The sequence below is a fragment of the Planococcus citri genome, chromosome 4 (genome assembly GCF_950023065.1).
Source record: "Planococcus citri chromosome 4, ihPlaCitr1.1, whole genome shotgun sequence".
Classification (NCBI taxonomy): Eukaryota; Metazoa; Arthropoda; class Insecta; order Hemiptera; family Pseudococcidae; genus Planococcus; species Planococcus citri.
Window position 1 is genome coordinate 62,052,351 of NC_088680.1, and position 17,247 is coordinate 62,069,597.

At 38.7% G+C, this 17,247-nt stretch overlaps 1 protein-coding gene and 1 long non-coding RNA gene across 2 annotated transcripts; one reads left to right on the top strand and one right to left on the bottom strand.

Moving 5' to 3' along the window:
- Positions 1 to 7,449: 7,449 nt before the first annotated feature.
- On the bottom strand, positions 7,450 to 16,699 carry Alas (5-aminolevulinate synthase). Its single transcript, XM_065362388.1, has 8 exons — positions 16,496 to 16,699; positions 15,693 to 15,992; positions 13,939 to 14,146; positions 8,823 to 9,007; positions 8,543 to 8,754; positions 8,068 to 8,469; positions 7,749 to 7,973; positions 7,450 to 7,666 (listed from the first exon to the last, which is right to left on the bottom strand). The coding sequence occupies exons 2-8, from the start codon at positions 15,964 to 15,966 to the stop codon at positions 7,532 to 7,534; spliced, it is 1,641 nt and encodes a 546-aa protein (XP_065218460.1). The 5' UTR covers positions 15,967 to 15,992; positions 16,496 to 16,699; the 3' UTR covers positions 7,450 to 7,531.
- Positions 8,915 to 15,374, top strand: LOC135844245 (uncharacterized). The gene is made up of 2 exons (XR_010558483.1): positions 8,915 to 9,046; positions 14,658 to 15,374. It is a non-coding gene; the product is annotated as an uncharacterized LOC135844245 (long non-coding RNA).
- Positions 16,700 to 17,247: the final 548 nt, after the last annotated feature.

The following is a 17,247-nucleotide window of genomic DNA, read 5'->3' on the forward strand; positions in this document are numbered from 1 at the left end:
GTGTCGAAACCCAACGCACTTCACTCATTCCACCATACACCGGTCCGCATCGTGTAATTCGCCGAAAGGATAAAGCGATTGAGATCGAGGTGAATGGAAGAGCAACCTTGGTGTCTGTTGACCGTTTAAAACCCGCATATTTAGCACCTGCGCCGGACGTTGTCAAATCCAGGAGTCAGATCGAGGATACAGTCAAACCTGAACCTACTCAGAATCCTGAAGCTGAGAAAAGTCGTCCAAAACGCAAAGTCCGTTTTAAAGGCGTATATATTCGATGAATTGTATTCACGAAAATTTTTAAATGTGTAACATTCTAGTCATTTTTGTACATACTCTTGTTTTTTTTCAATTTTTTTACAATTTTTATTTTTTCCACTATTTTGTGTTTTTTCAATGTTCAAATTTTATTTATTTTATTGTTTAATGTATTTTTCTATTTATTGTATCACGAGTCCCTCGCTTAGGGGGGAGTACTGTGGCGGTTCGGTTGCGGTTTTGCGCCGTAACCTAGCGGCATGTTTATCTGCGCCAAATGCGCGCGCCACTCGCCTAGCTGAGAGTTATACCAGCTGAGTACTCAATGTATCGTACGTACATTATTCCATTTTTATCTCTCTCGCTCGTTGTACATTTTATTGTGTGATTAAAATACGTTATAAATTCACGTCCGTGTTGGCTTTTATTTTACCAAAATGGAACTTGTTTAAATGGGTACAAAAATCCCAAAGAAGGGATGCCTGAGAGTTGCCAACCCAAATGCCAGAATGGTGCTCAAGGGGGTATTTTGGGACGGCGAATTCAATGCCGCAATCCGCAGCTCATGAAACCCTTCCGTTCTCGCGGAAACCGAGATAGAATTCAAAATTTCATTTTTTCGGCAAAAAAGTGAATTTTTCAGGAATCGAATTCGCGTTCATGTTTTGTGAATGGGTTCCTAGGGGGTTTTTTGGGTCGAGGAACTCAATGCGGTAATCGGTAGACAGCCATAGTTTGATCGGATGTCTATGGGGCGGTTTTGCACAATGAAATTTTGCCAAAACACCACTTACCCGCAGTGCACACGAAAACTACCACCGGATTCCGAATCAGCGACCTGAAATTAGTCCAAAAACGTTGCTGCCCGAGTGCAAAGTCATACATTCAGGCAATCTCCCCAAGACTCGCAATGGCAACGGGAAGGATCACAAATGAAGGGATGCCTGAGAGTTGCCAACCCAAATGCCAGAATGGTGCTCAAGGGGGTATTTTGGGACGGCGAATTCAATGCCGCAATCCGCAGCTCATGAAACCCTTCCGTTCTCGCGGAAACCGAGATAGAATTCAAAATTTCATTTTTTCGGCAAAAAAGTGAATTTTTCAGGAATCGAATTCGCGTTCATGTTTTGTGAATGGGTTCCTAGGGGGTTTTTTGGGTCGAGGAACTCAATGCGGTAATCGGTAGACAGCCATAGTTTGATCGGACGTCTATGGGGCGGTTTTGCACAATGAAATTTCGCCAAAACACCACTTACCCGCAGTGCACACGAAAACTACCACCGGATTCCGAATCAGCGACCTGAAATTAGTCCAAAAACGTTGCTGCCCGAGTGCAAAGTCATACATTCAGGCAATCTCCCCAAGACTCGCAATGGCAACGGGAAGGATCACAAATGAAGGGATGCCTGAGAGTTGCCAACCCAAATGCCAGAATGGTGCTCAAGGGGGTATTTTGGGACGGCGAATTCAATGCCGCAATCCGCAGCTCATGAAAACCTTCCGTTCTCGCGGAAACCGAGATAGAATTCAAAATTTCATTTTTTCGGCAAAAAAGTGAATTTTTCAGGAATCGAATTCGCGTTCATGTTTTGTGAATGGGTTCCTAGGGGGTTTTTTGGGTCGAGGAACTCAATGCGGTAATCGGTAGACAGCTATAGTTTGATCTGATGTCTATGGGGCGGTTTTGCACAATGAAATTTTGCCAAAACACCACTTACCCGCAGTGCACACGAAAACTACCACCGGATTCCGAATCAGCGACCTGAAATTAGTCCAAAAACGTTGCTGCCCGAGTGCAAAGTCATACATTCAGGCAATCTCCCCAAGACTCGCAATGGCAACGGGAAGGATCACAAATGAAGGGATGCCTGAGAGTTGCCAACCCAAATGCCAGAATGGTGCTCAAGGGGGTATTTTGGGACGGCGAATTCAATGCCGCAATCCGCAGCTCATGAAACCCTTCCGTTCTCGCGGAAACCGAGATAGAATTGAAAATTTCATTTTTTGGCAAAAAAGTGAATTTTTCAGGAATCGAATTCGCGTTCATGTTTTGTGAATGGGTTCCTAGGGGGTTTCTTGGGTCGAGGAACTCAATGCGGTAATCGGTAGACAGCTATAGTTTGATCGGACGTCTATGGGGCGGTTTTGCACAATGAAATTTTGCCAAAACACCACTTACCCGCAGTGCACACGAAAACTACCACTGGATTCCGAATCAGCGACCTGAAATTAGTCCAAAAACGTTGCTGCCTGAGTGCAAAGTCATACATTCAGGCAATCTCCCCAAGACTCGCAATGGCAACGGGAAGGATCACAAATGAAGGGATGCCTGAGAGTTGCCAACCCAAATGCCAGAATGGTGCTCAAGGGGGTATTTTGGGACGGCGAATTCAATGCCGCAATCCGCAGCTCATGAAAACCTTCCGTTCTCGCGGAAACCGAGATAGAATTCAAAATTTCATTTTTTCGGCAAAAAAGTGAATTTTTCAGGAATCGAATTCGCGTTCATGTTTTGTGAATGGGTTCCTAGGGGGTTTTTTGGGTCGAGGTACTCAATGCGGTAATCGGTAGACAGCTATAGTTTGATCGGATGTCTATGGGGCGGTTTTGCACAATGAAATTTTGCCAAAACACCACTTACCCGCAGTGCACACGAAAACTACCACCGGATTCCGAATCAGCGACCTGAAATTAGTCCAAAAACGTTGCTGCCCGAGTGCAAAGTCATACATTCAGGCAATCTCCCCAAGACTCGCAATGGCAACGGGAAGGATCACAAATGAAGGGATGCCTGAGAGTTGCCAACCCAAATGCCAGAATGGTGCTCAAGGGGGTATTTTGGGACGGCGAATTCAATGCCGCAATCCGCAGCTCATGAAACCCTTCCGTTCTCGCGGAAACCGAGATAGAATTGAAAATTTCATTTTTTCGGCAAAAAAGTGAATTTTTCAGGAATCGAATTCGCGTTCATGTTTTGTGAATGGGTTCCTAGGGGGTTTCTTGGGTCGAGGAACTCAATGCGGTAATCGGTAGACAGCTATAGTTTGATCGGACGTCTATGGGGCGGTTTTGCACAATGAAATTTTGCCAAAACACCACTTACCCGCAGTGCACACGAAAACTACCACTGGATTCCGAATCAGCGACCTGAAATTAGTCCAAAAACGTTGCTGCCCGAGTGCAAAGTCATACATTCAGGCAATCTCCCCAAGACTCGCAATGGCAACGGGAAGGATCACAAATGAAGGGATGCCTGAGAGTTGCCAACCCAAATGCCAGAATGGTGCTCAAGGGGGTATTTTGGGACGGCGAATTCAATGCCGCAATCCGCAGCTCATGAAACCCTTCCGTTCTCGCGGAAACCGAGATAGAATTCAAAATTTCATTTTTTCGGCAAAAAAGTGAATTTTTCAGGAATCGAATTCGCGTTCATGTTTTGTGAATGGGTTCCTAGGGGGTTTTTTGGGTCGAGGAACTCAATGCGGTAATCGGTAGACAGCCATAGTTTGATCGGACGTCTATGGGGCGGTTTTGCACAATGAAATTTCGCCAAAACACCACTTACCCGCAGTGCACACGAAAACTACCACCGGATTCCGAATCAGCGACCTGAAATTAGTCCAAAAACGTTGCTGCCCGAGTGCAAAGTCATACATTCAGGCAATCTCCCCAAGACTCGCAATGGCAACGGGAAGGATCACAAATGAAGGGATGCCTGAGAGTTGCCAACCCAAATGCCAGAATGGTGCTCAAGGGGGTATTTTGGGACGGCGAATTCAATGCCGCAATCCGCAGCTCATGAAACCCTTCCGTTCTCGCGGAAACCGAGATAGAATTCAAAATTTCATTTTTTCGGCAAAAAAGTGAATTTTTCAGGAATCGAATTCGCGTTCATGTTTTGTGAATGGGTTCCTAGGGGGTTTTTTGGGTCGAGGAACTCAATGCGGTAATCGGTAGACAGCCATAGTTTGATCGGACGTCTATGGGGCGGTTTTGCACAATGAAATTTCGCCAAAACACCACTTACCCGCAGTGCACACGAAAACTACCACCGGATTCCGAATCAGCGACCTGAAATTAGTCCAAAAACGTTGCTGCCCGAGTGCAAAGTCATACATTCAGGCAATCTCCCCAAGACTCGCAATGGCAACGGGAAGGATCACAAATGAAGGGATGCCTGAGAGTTGCCAACCCAAATGCCAGAATGGTGCTCAAGGGGGTATTTTGGGACGGCGAATTCAATGCCGCAATCCGCAGCTCATGAAACCCTTCCGTTCTCGCGGAAACCGAGATAGAATTCAAAATTTCATTTTTTCGGCAAAAAAGTGAATTTTTCAGGAATCGAATTCGCGTTCATGTTTTGTGAATGGGTTCCTAGGGGGTTTTTTGGGTCGAGGAACTCAATGCGGTAATACGGTTTTGGACTAATTTTGGGTCGCTGATTTCGAATATGACCTTCATTTTCTTGGGAGATGCGCATAAGTGGCATTTTTGGTACTTTTCATTGTGCAAAGCCGCCCCACAAGCTTCCAATCGAACTGTAGCAGGCTACCGATCATCGCAATGAATTCCTAGACCCTGAAAACCCCCCTGGTAACCATTCTTGTCCTTGAAAAAATCACATTGTTGTCAAAAACTTGAAATTTCATCTTTCTGGCGAATTCAAACACAGTTTGCAGGAGAACAAAGCGGTTTCATGAGCTGCGGTTTGCGGCATCGAATTCGCCGTCCCAAAAAACCCTCGGCCCAAATTTTCAGCTCGTTTGGGTGACATTTTCTCCAGTGGTTTTTTGGCCCCTTCGGCCCACCCCCTAGTGGGCAATGGTGGAATCAGAAGAGGGGTGGAGAAAAGTGAGCGATTTGTCCGCAACAAAGACGATTTGGGACTAATTTTGGGTCGCTGATTTCGAATATGACCTTCATTTTCTTGGGAGATACGCATAAGTGGCATTTTTGGTACTTTTCATTGTGCAAAACCGCCCCACAGGCTTCCAATCGAACTGTAGCAGGCTACCGATCATCGCAATGAATTCCTCGACCCTGAAAACCCCCTGGTAACCATTCTTGTCCTTGAAAAAATCACATTTTTGTCAAAAACCTGAAATTTCATCTTTCTGGCGAATTCAAACACAGTTTCCAGGAGAACAAAGCGGTTTCACGAGCTGCGGTTTGCGGCATCGAATTCGCCGTCCCAAAAAACCCCCTGGCCCAAATTTTCAGCTCGTTTGGGTGACATTTTCTCCAGTGGTTTTTTGGCCCCTTCGGCCCACCCCCTAGTGGGCAATGGTGGAATCAGAAGAGGGGTGGAGAAAAGTGAGCGATTTGTCCGCAACAAAGACGGTTTTGGACTAATTTTGGGTCGCCGATTTCGAATATGACCTTCATTTTCTTGGGAGATACGCATAAGTGGCATTTTTGGTACTTTTCATTGTGCAAAACCGCCCCAGCAGAGGCTTCCAATCGAACTGTAGCAGGCTACCGATCATCGCAATGAATTCCTCGACCCTGAAACCCTCTTGGATCCCATTCCCAACTCATCCGCTCGAATTCGATTCTTGAAAAATTCACATTTTTGTCAAAAACATTGAATTTCAGCCATTTGAGTGAATCTCCACACAGCTTCCGAACGAGGGCTTGAGTTTGGTGGAAAACTGATACCGTCAATGAAATCAGCAGCTTGAAAAACCTCTAGGCCAAAATTTTCAGCTCGATTGGGCGACATTTTCTCCATTTTTTTCATGTCCCCTTTCGCTTACCCACAAAAATGGAGAAACGTGAGCAACTGGTCCGCAACAAACCAAAAACCAAATACCTATAAAAAATTTAAAATTTAAATCATCAAAATATGTGTAATGTTTTGACTTTTCTGCATTAATTGATTAGTAGAAATGAATGCAATAATTAATAATAAGTACTAATACTAGGTACCTACAATTAGGCGGTATAATGCGATAATTGGCAGAAAAAAACCTTAAAACTGAAACCAAAAATCTAAGAAACCAAATTAAAGTACCAAAAAACTATAAACTAAAAACCAAAAACCAAAAATCAATGTATTTCAGTTTTCGATCCCTGAAAAGCGAAAATAAAAGGACTTCAGATCAGTGTTTCCCGACCCAAGAAACCTACATTTTGACGTATCACTCGATTTTTTTTTCATTTTTACCAAATTTGATTTCGGTAGCACCTCGCCAAGGGCCTTCAAGAGTACTGAGGAAAAAAAGGACCTCATATTCGTGTTTCTCGACCCAAAAAACCTACATTTTGACATATCACTCAATTTTTTTTCATTATTACAAAATTTGATTTTGGTAGCACCTTCTTAATGGCCCCGGATGGGTCCCATCTGAGAGGAAAAAAAGACCTCAGATTCGTGGTTTTCGACCCAAAAAACCTATATTCTGACATACTACTAGATTTTTTTCATTTTTACAAAATTTGATTTTGGTAGCACCTCCCTAAAGGGTTTGAGGGAAAAAAGGACCTCTGAGTCGTGTTTCTAGACCCAAAAAACCTACATTTTGTCATATCACTCGATTTTTTTTCATTTTTACAAAATTTGATTTTGGTAGCCCTCCCCCTCCGAAGGTCCGACGTTTTTGTAAAAAAAGAATTGACGTGTTGATCATTTTTTATATTTCATCAAATTATGGGCATCATGTTATAATAGCTGAAATTAACTGCAGAATTAATTTTAAATTTTACCCAATTTTTTTTTTTTTTAATTTACATGAGTACATTTTTTGACATAAAAGTTGATTTTGCCGGCGAACGGTGTATTCTTGAGAAAAATGACATGGAAGAAAATTGTAGAGGATAAAATTTCCCATCAGATCTGTGTCAGTAGTGTTTGTTTAGGAGGCTCAGTTCTTGAATTATATATGTGATTTTTGATGGCGTAAAGTAAACTGACTTTTTTGGGCACCCCTGTATACAACGATAGATTTGAATGAAGTGTTTTTCTAACCTATAAAACGTACCTACCTACGTATTCGATATAGTTTTTTTTTCTTCTTCTTCTTCTGATAATTAAATACAACAGAATAAAACGCGAACTTTTCTTTTTTTCGCATGTGATGTACACGTAAGAGGTCGAAATAATGTTGCTTAATACTTACACGATGAACTCGTGATAAGATTACATAATTATTTTTCATCAAAGGGGGAGAAAAAGTTTTAAAAGAATGAAACTCGTTGAATGCAACAATATATGTATTTATATATTCCTTCACCATGATATATAACGTAGGGTAACTAATATCGTTCGGGTAACTCCTTAGTTGGCACAGGACACCATCTGCGGACAATTTGGTAATGAGCAAAAGGGAGCACATTTTTCTAAATCGGAAAACTGACGCGTTCTGGCTTCGTAATGATCGAAGAGTATAGGTTTCTTGCAGAATGAACATTCCTACGAGTACAAGGTGGAAAATTGAATTAAAATAAATCGATTCTAATTAGTAATTCGATTGTTTTCGAATTTCGATACTTACTGGATCGCAAACCATTCCTTTGAGGGGTATTTTCTTTTCGTGGAAAATGGATACTAAATCGGATACGAATACGTTCATCATTTCGACGGTATGATGAGGAGTCGGAGCCAATCTAAGTTTTTCTTCGCCGTATGGTACCGTAGGGTAATTTATAGCTTGTACGTAGTGACCTTTTTCCCTCAACAAAGCGTCGGATATTTCGGTACATAGTTTCGCATCTCCGATCTACGTACAATCAAGTGATTAGATTTTAATACGCTTCGATTAGTTAGATACTACATTATTCGTATACAGTTGCGAGAGTCTATATTGTAGCTACCTTAATGGGTATAATATGTGAAGGGGTGTGTTCGACAGGTAACCCAGCCTGTATAAGTTTCGTACGTAGATATCGAACATTTTCTTGGTGTTGCAGTCTCAGGGCTTTTCCTTCCTCCGAACGTAGAATACTGATTGACGCTCGTGCACCGGCCAAAACAGTAGGAGGTAGGGAAGTGGTAAAAATGAAACCTGCAGCGTAACTTCTGAGCGTATCGATTAGATTCTTCGTGCTGGAAATGTAACCGCCGACGTTTCCGAAAGCTTTGCCCAATGTGCCGGAGATTATGTCCATTTGAGACATCATGTCGTCTCGTTCACCGATACCTGCTCCGTGTTCGCCGTATAATCCAACGGCGTGAACTTCGTCGACAAATGTTAAGGCACCGTGTTTATGGGCGATCTGAAAAATTACTAGTTTTTTTAGCAGTTTGTCGATTTTTTCATTTTTACGAGTTGAAATTTTGTTCATTTACATCACATAATGTTTCCAGAGGACATATCGCTCCAGTCATAGAATGAACCGTTTCAAAAGCTACGATTTTCGGAACGCTTTTGTCAACTTTCGAAAGCAATTCCTCCAAATGAGCTGCGTCGTTATGTCTAAAGATATGCTTAGGAGCTCCGCTGTTCCTAATACCTTGGATCATCGAAGCGTGATTTCCAGCATCCGAAAAGATATGAACACCTAAAAATATTACAAGTATGAGGAATTGGACTTTTTTTTTTTTTTTTTAATAATAAAGAATTTTTTACCAGGTATCATTTTCCCGAGAGTAAACAAAGTAGAATCGTTGGCGACAAAACAGGAAGTAAACAAGAGAGCCGATTGTTTGTTATGTAACGCGGCCAAGTCTTGTTCCAGTTTTTCGTGGAAGAGGGAATTTCCTGAGATGTTTCTAGTACCTCCGGCACCGGCTCCATATTTGTCCAAAGCTTCTCTGTAATTAGACATCACAGCTAGTTCATCTTTTATCGAGGTTAAATACCGCTAGCAGCATTTCGTATGAAATACTATTTCACGTAATAATTATACACCTTGACCTTTTTTACGATTTACTCGTAATATTTTTTCATTGATAAATCCAAAAACAGTGAAAATAATCGAGCATCGTAGGCCAAAGCCTATAGGCAAAAAATTCCCCTATTTTTTTTCAAGGCTGTAGTACAATAAGAGACAGATTCAGGCATGAAATCCACTACTTAATTTTTTTTAAGTGACATTAGTGACTGAAAAATAGCAAAAAAGTGACCAAAATTTTGGGAGATGGGAGCAAAGTATATTATATGTATTATGTTAGAGCTCGGGGAGCCCGCATAAGGATCTATTGTACCCTCCCCCCTCCTGGTCGATCATCCGGGACAACTTTTTTCTCAAGGGGGGAGTCCTAAAGAACATTACGAGCCCTAGTCCTAAAAACAAGTGGCCCAACTTTCAAAATGGCGGCCATTTTGAGTGACAGGTCAGCCAAAATCACAGATTTTGCGTTTCAAAGAACTTATTTTTGAAAATCAAATTTAGGCCAAAAATGAGGGAAAAAATCAAAATTTTACCAAATTGACCAAGAAAGTTGAAATTTGGGATATACCCTATTTTCGACACGCCAAATCGATTGGAAACTGTCTCATCCCGTTTTGGGCAGTTCTGGAGCCTCCAGCAGATTTTTGAAACTCGAAATTCCCATACAATTTCATCCAATGGAGATGGAAAGCCGAAATTCATTCAATAAACTAATTTTAATACGCTACGAAGTCGACTTCTGGTGGGTTTAAAGACGTTTTGGAGCCTCCAGTAGATTTTTGAAACTCAAAATTTCCCAAAATTTCTTCAAACGGAGATGGAAAGCCGAAATTTATTCCGCAAACTAATTTTGATACGCCTCAAAGTCGAGTGCAGGTGTATTTCATGTCGTTTTGGAGCCTCCAGCGTCTTTTTGAAAATTACTGGAGCCTCCAGTAGATTTTTGAAACTTGAAATTTCCTAAAATTTCGTCCAATGGAGATGGAAAGCCGAAATTCATTCAGTAAACTAATTTTAATACGCTACGAATTCGACTGCTGGTGGGTTTAAAGTCGTTTTGGAGCCTCCAGTAGATTTTTGAAACTAGAAATTTCCCAAAATTTCTTCAAAATGGAGATGGAAAGCCGAAATTCATTCAGTAAACTAATTTCGATACGCCACGAAGTCGACTGCAGGTGTATTTCATGTCGTTTTGGAGCCTCCATCAACTTTTTGAAAATTACTGGAGCCTCCAGCAGATTTTTGAAACTCGAAATTCCCACAAAATTTCATCAAATGGAGTTGGAAAGCCAAAATTCATTCAGTAAACTAATTTTAATACGCTACGAAGTCGACTTCTGGTGGGTTTAAAGACGTTTTGGAGCCTCCAGTAGATTTTTGAAACTCAAAATTTCCCAAAATTTCTTCAAACGGAGATGGAAAGCCGAAATTTATTCCGCAAACTAATTTTGATACGCCTCAAAGTCGAGTGCAGGTGGATTTCATGTCGTTTAGGAGCCTCCAGCGTCTTTTTGAAAATTACTGGAGCCTCCAGTAGATTTTTGAAACTTGAAATTTCCTAAAATTTCGTCCAATGGAGATGGAAAGCCGAAATTCATTCAGTAAACTAATTTTAATACGCTACGAATTCGACTGCTGGTGGGTTTAAAGTCGTTTTGGAGCCTCCAGTAGATTTTTGAAACTCGAAATTTCCCAAAATTTCTTCAAACGGAGATGGAAAGCCGAAATTTATTGCGCAAACTAATTTTGATACGCCTCAAAGTCGAGTGCAGGTGGATTTCATGTCGTTTTGGAGCCTCCAGCGTCTTTTTGAAAATTACTGGAGCCTCCAGTAGATTTTTGAAACTTGAAATTTCCTAAAATTTCGTCCAATGGAGATGGAAAGCCGAAATTCATTCAGTAAACTAATTTTAATACGCTAAGAAGTCGACTTCTGGTGGGTTTAAAGACGTTTTGGAGCCTCCAGTAGATTTTTGAAACTCAAAATTTCCCAAAATTTCTTCAAACGGAGATGGAAAGCCGAAATTTATTCCGCAAACTAATTTTGATACGCCTCAAAGTCGAGTGCAGGTGGATTTCATGTCGTTTTGGAGCCTCCAGCGTCTTTTTGAAAATTACTGGAGCCTCCAGTAGATTTTTGAAACTTGAAATTTCCTAAAATTTCGTCCAATGGAGATGGAAAGCCGAAATTCATTCAGTAAACTAATTTTAATACGCTACGAATTCGACTGCTGGTGGGTTTAAAGTCGTTTTGGAGCCTCCAGTAGATTTTTGAAACTCGAAATTTCCCAAAATTTCTTCAAATGGAGATGGAAAGCCGAAATTCATTCAGTAAACTAATTTCGATACGCCACGAAGTCGACTGCAGGTGTATTTCATGTCGTTTTGGAGCCTCCAGCAACTTTTTGAAAATTACTGGAGCCTCCAGCAGATTTTTGAAACTCGAAATTCCCACAAAATTTCATCTAATGGAGTTGGAAAGCCGAAATTCATTCAGTAAACTAATTTTAATACGCTACGAGGTCGACTGCAGGTGGATTTCAAGTCGTTTTGGAGCCTCCAGCGAGTTTTTGAAAATTACTGGAGCCTCCAGTAGATTTTTGAAAATCGAAATTCCCACAAAATTTCATCAAATGGAGTTGGAAAGCCGAAATTCATTCTGCGAACTAATTTTAATACACTACGAAGTCGACTGCAGGTGGATCTTGAGTCGTTTTGGAGCCTCCAGCGACTTTTTGAAAGGTTGTATGGCGTTTTCTGGAAAATTGAAATTTCCAAAAAGTAGCTGGAAGCTTCAAAACCATTTGAAACCACCACACAGTCGACTTTATCTCGTATTGAAATTAGTTTGCGAAGTACATTTCAGCTTGCTAACTCCATTTGATAAAAATGTTGTGAGAATTTCAAGTTTCAAAAATCTGCTGACTCCAGTCATTTTCAAATAGCCGCTGGAGGCTCCAAAACTACTTGAAATCTACCCACAGTCGACTTCGTAGCGTATTGAAATTGATTCGCAGAATGAATTTCGGCTCTCCATCTCCATTCATTGATGAAATTTTGGGAAATTTCGAGTTTCAAAAATCTGCTGGAGGCTCCAGAACTGCTCAAAACGAGTTGAAACAGTTTCCAATCAATTCGGTAGGTTGAAAATAGGGTATACCCCAAATTTCAGCTTTCGAGGTCAATTTGGTAAAATTTTGATTTTTTTTCCTCATTTTTTTTTAGGCCTAAATTTGATTTTCAAAAATTCCCCAAAAATCGAAAAAGTCATTTTAGCACTTGAAATTTTGACAGGTGATAAATATTTGTCTGATCTTTCGATCTACCTTTGTACGGTTTAGAAAATATCGGCTCCATCCAATCACATCGTCTTACATTTTTAATGTTGAACAGTTGATTTTAAATTTTTTTTAAGTAGGTAATAATTATTCTGACAGATTTTCATGAAAAATATTGATTATTTCCTAAAATTTTGCACTTTTTCTTTTTTACACGACAAATCTTTTAAAAAAAAGTGACCAAAGTCACTTTTTTTTGGCCATTAGTGACAAAAAGTGACTTGCAAGTGAAATAGTGACTAAATCACTTTTTAAGTGACCGAATTTCATGCCTATAAGAGAGGTTGGTGAAACTGCCTTCGACTAAGATTTTGGTTTTTGTGCTGCTTTTCGTTCTCGAGGGTAATGACCCTGAATTTTTTCACATTTTTATGTCCCCAACAACGACCTCAAAATGTACTTTGAAAACTACAAAGCAATGTAAAAAGGAGTCCAAAATTCAAAAAAAAAAAGAATTTTTTTTTTACATATTTCGATGCATTTTCTACCACTGATAATTTTTTCAGAATTTTTCAAATGGTGGACACTTTTCCATCACCATAAAACCACTTGAAAATGCGAATTTTCTCGCCCGAAATGATCAATTTTGGTCGAAAATTTTTTTATCGTAAACAAATCATCAAAGACGTCGAACCACACCATCAACCTGAATTTGGACCAAAATCGTCGATTTTTCCACGTTTTATGATTTTTATTAGCGAAATATTGCGCCATTTTGGGAACCGTCGAGGAAATTTCAGCAAAATTAAAATGTTTAATTTTTTCAAACCCATTTTCATTAGATGTGATTATTTTATAACTTGGAAAAAAAAATCTAGAATGAATTTCAGTCGTATAAGACACCCAAAAGGGTTGTCAGGGGTTTTCAAAATGGTGCAATCCAATTTTTAAAAATAAAATTATAAAACATAGAATATGAAAAATCAAAGAATTTGATCCAAATTCTGGTTTTTAAAAATGTTCAATCGAAATTGACCTTTTTAGGCGGGAAAAACACGTTTCCAAATAGTTATATGGCTGTGGAACAGCGACCATCACTCGAAAAAATTTTTAAAAAATTATCAGCAGTAGAAAATATAGTGAAAAATTTTTAAATTATTTATTTGACCATTTTCCATATTTTGGACTCCCCTCCACCCTGGTTTGAATGTTTGAAAATCGATTTCAGTGTCGTTAATGGGCTCAAAAATAATTGAAAAAAATTCCAGGTTATTATCCTAATAAGTATCTTCATCTTCACACCAAGTTTCAAATCGATTGGCTAAAAACAGCGTAAAATCTCTGAATTTTTTTGGGAGGGGGAAGGATGTTCCCACTTTTCTCAGAGCGTATGGAAAACTACTGATGCGATTAAAAATCATCATTCAACACTTCAACAGTATTAAATGGGAAAAAAGGAAAAGCACAAAAACCAAAATCCCAATCAAAGGCACCTTAACCCCATTTATTGTACAGTAACCTTTTAATAAATTCCTATAGGTAGGCATACGTATCGAAAAAAAAAATTAATCACCTCACAGCCGCTTTAACTTTCGGATGACACGACATTCCCAAATAATCATTCGAACACCACACTTTGACCGCATTTTCTCCCCAGCTGTATTCATATGCTGCTGGAAAATTATCGGCGAGTCGATTAACCTTCTTGAATATTCTGTACGAATGATCTTTCTTCTTTTTTATAATTTGTTCTTCGAAGAAATTCTCGTAAGCGAAATTATCTGCAAACACACCAGAGATTCATTTATTCTCAACAGGTTGTTAAAATTAAAATTACTAAAATCAACACAGCTAATTTTTTTTGGCACGTCAAAGTTTACTTTGGAAGTAAAAATAATAATAATTTTTTGGGACCTATTAATCGTTCATAATTATATCTTTGACATGCGAGCTAAATCAACACCACACTTGACCACTCGATCAGAATTCCTCCTTTGAAGTATGAAAAAATTACGACCGAACGAGCGCATCGTAATTTTTTCATCTTTATTATCTTAAATCAACCGTAACATTATTTCCCAGTTAATTATATTTTAAATATCGCCCTATCAGCAAATAATTAGAACGATTATCAAAGCAGATTCGTATATGTACTTATTAAAGCATTTAATTAAAATAAAAATTGTATCCGATCGAGCTGAGAGCACCGATGTACTCGTATATAATTAATAATTTGCCAATCGAATCTACCTATTTATATGTACGAATAATAGTTATTCAATTTCGTTTCAGGTTTAATGTATACTAATGGATTCCAAGAAACCGGCATGAAATCAAGTGCGAGGTTACATCACAGTAAAATGGGAATTACCGATAAACTCGAAAGTGACCGTAGAATATTTAAAAAATATAACGTTATTTTTCTTCTCAGGTGATTATGTTATGAAGAAAAAGATGATGCTGCAAATTCATCGCATTTTTTTTTCTTTGTGTGAAATGATGAGATAAAGAGGTGATGAATTTTTTAATGACAATTTCCGCGGTAATAACTTAATAAGAATTCAGATTCGAGATACGAAGGGTTAAAAGTTAATCGTGTTTTGCACACGAGATAAAAAAATGTATATTTTTGTGAAAACAAAAGCATGAGAATGAGATTTGATCGATCATTCGATGATTCAAAGTTGATCCGAATCAAAACCGATCACTGGAATTTTTTTTTTTTTTTAATTTATTAACGTGCTTTTGATTGATTATTCGATGCTCCAACTTAAGAATTCATTCGACTATTGATATAATTGAAATTAAAATTGAAAAAAAAAAACGAACTTTATAAAAAAAAAAGTTTGACATCAAAAAGTGACCAACAGGTAGAAAGATATGCAAATATACTTTCAAATAATTGCTTCTTTTTCCATTGAATGACTGATTTCATAAGGTCGAGGTTACTAGGACCTGTTTAGCATTGATTTGCACCCTGAAGAAGAATAAATAATTTATTACGAGAAAGTTTGATTCATTTATTTTGTATTCTCAACCATCGAACTTTTTTTTTTTTTCTTCTTCTTCTTCGAAGAATTTTACTCAATTTTCATCACGTTCATCGTCAGAGATCATCCTTTACCATTAAACCAAACGAATGAAGAAAAACAAAAAAACCCAGCTCCTTCTCATCTCCACCACCATCATCATCACGAAAACCAAAACCAGAAAATCTAGAATTTCGTTAACCTAACTACCTAATCGAGCTACTTAAATTTCATCAAAAATACCAACGATTAAATACACAATTGGCATTTATGAGAAGCATTTAAACGACGAATTTACCTCTTTCATTATGTAAATTGATAACATCCTCCTGCATCTCTTTACTAGCTTGCATTACGACATGATTATTCTTCTGTACTTCGGCCAAAAATGGGCATTTTCTGCTGCCAGATCCATCTTGAGGCGAAACAGTCGAATGGATATCATCAGCTGGCGTATGAATTTTACTAATTGACGATACGACCGGGCAATGTTGACCATACAGTTTCATTAATGATGATCCATAGTTCCTCACGTACGAAAGAGATAGTTTGCTCAAGAACGGACACTGCATCTTTCGATCCTTTTCACTTTACAACACTACACAGGTGGAAAAAAAATTCAAAAATTATTAAATTAAATTCGGCAAACGTGCCTCGAATCACTACAGATACACTACTCTATTCTAGCATTAGTTCGGATTTAATACTGCCATGTAGAAAGTTATCAATTCCGATACTTTCTCTTCAAGATATGCTAAATTAAGATTTTTTTCACGTCTACGATGATTTTCTATTCGCACAAAACGTAGCCTTTTTTTTTTACACATTATGCAATTATTCTTATGTAATTTTTAAGTAGCGTAAAATCCCAATCCCATGCTTTTAAACGTTCGATATTCTGACACCTTGCTGTAAGCCATCGATAATCTTATCAATTTACAACGTCGACGAGAAAACTTTCAAATTTCTCGATGCTAAATAGAGAAATGTCATTGAAGAGGTTCAACGAATTCACCATTCGTACCCTCTTCAATTAGTATTACTAATCGTACGATTCTTATTACTAAAAAAAAAATAAAAATTCTTATCAAAAGTACTTACTATAAAATCACACTAAACAAGATTTTCTTCGAAGTTCAAATTTTGACGATGGTTTTTAGCCTGGGGAAAAATTAAGTCAAATCTAGAGACGATACATCGTGGAATTTATTAGCAATTTGGACCAAAATTAGAACAACTCCAGCTCACGAACCGATCATTTCTGAATGTAATCAAGCACAAGACTGATAATAACCTTTTCGCTACTCAATCCGCGATAAAAGGGGGAAACCGAGTGGACGAAGCAGTGAAGGGGAATTCTTTCAAGTAGGAGCAAGGTTATTGTATTTCATATGGTAATGCGAACAGCTGAATGAAGAGTAAGAGATTTTTATTCGAAATTTTTTCAAATATTTGGTTAATAAAATGACAGCTGCAGATAATTTCCACGAGCTTGTAGATTGGTTCGATGATTGAGCTTTTCCGGTGCTGAATATTTACTCTCTTTGGGTGTGAAATTATTGATTTTTCGAGCATCGAAATCAGACCTAGCTTCAGTAGCTTCAAAGTAGAAATTTGAAATACAATTCGTCAGATCGATGTTCGAAATCCAAAGCTCAGCAATAAAGGAAAAAATTGAAACCGAAGATGAAGGATCGAAGAAAACGTAGAAGGACGAATATTTAGAAATACTTACTCAAGATTATTCTAGATTTTTCGAGCATCGAAATCAGACCTACATAGCTTCAAAGTAGAAATTTGAAATATAATTCCTCAGTTCGAAAGTTCGAAATCCAAAGCTCAGCAATAAAGGA

Bases quoted from the DNA above. Each gene is read 5' to 3' on its own strand.
- Alas (XM_065362388.1), bottom strand. From the start codon at position 15,966: ATGCAGTGTCCGTTCTTGAGCAAACTATCTCTTTCGTACGTGAGGAAC. The intron at 8,470-8,542 runs GTAAATGAACAA...GTAATTTTTCAG, and splicing joins CTCTGGAAACATTATGTGAT to ATCGCCCATAAACACGGTGC. The intron at 7,974-8,067 runs GTAGCTACAATA...GATTGTACGTAG, and splicing joins CACATATTATACCCATTAAG to ATCGGAGATGCGAAACTATG.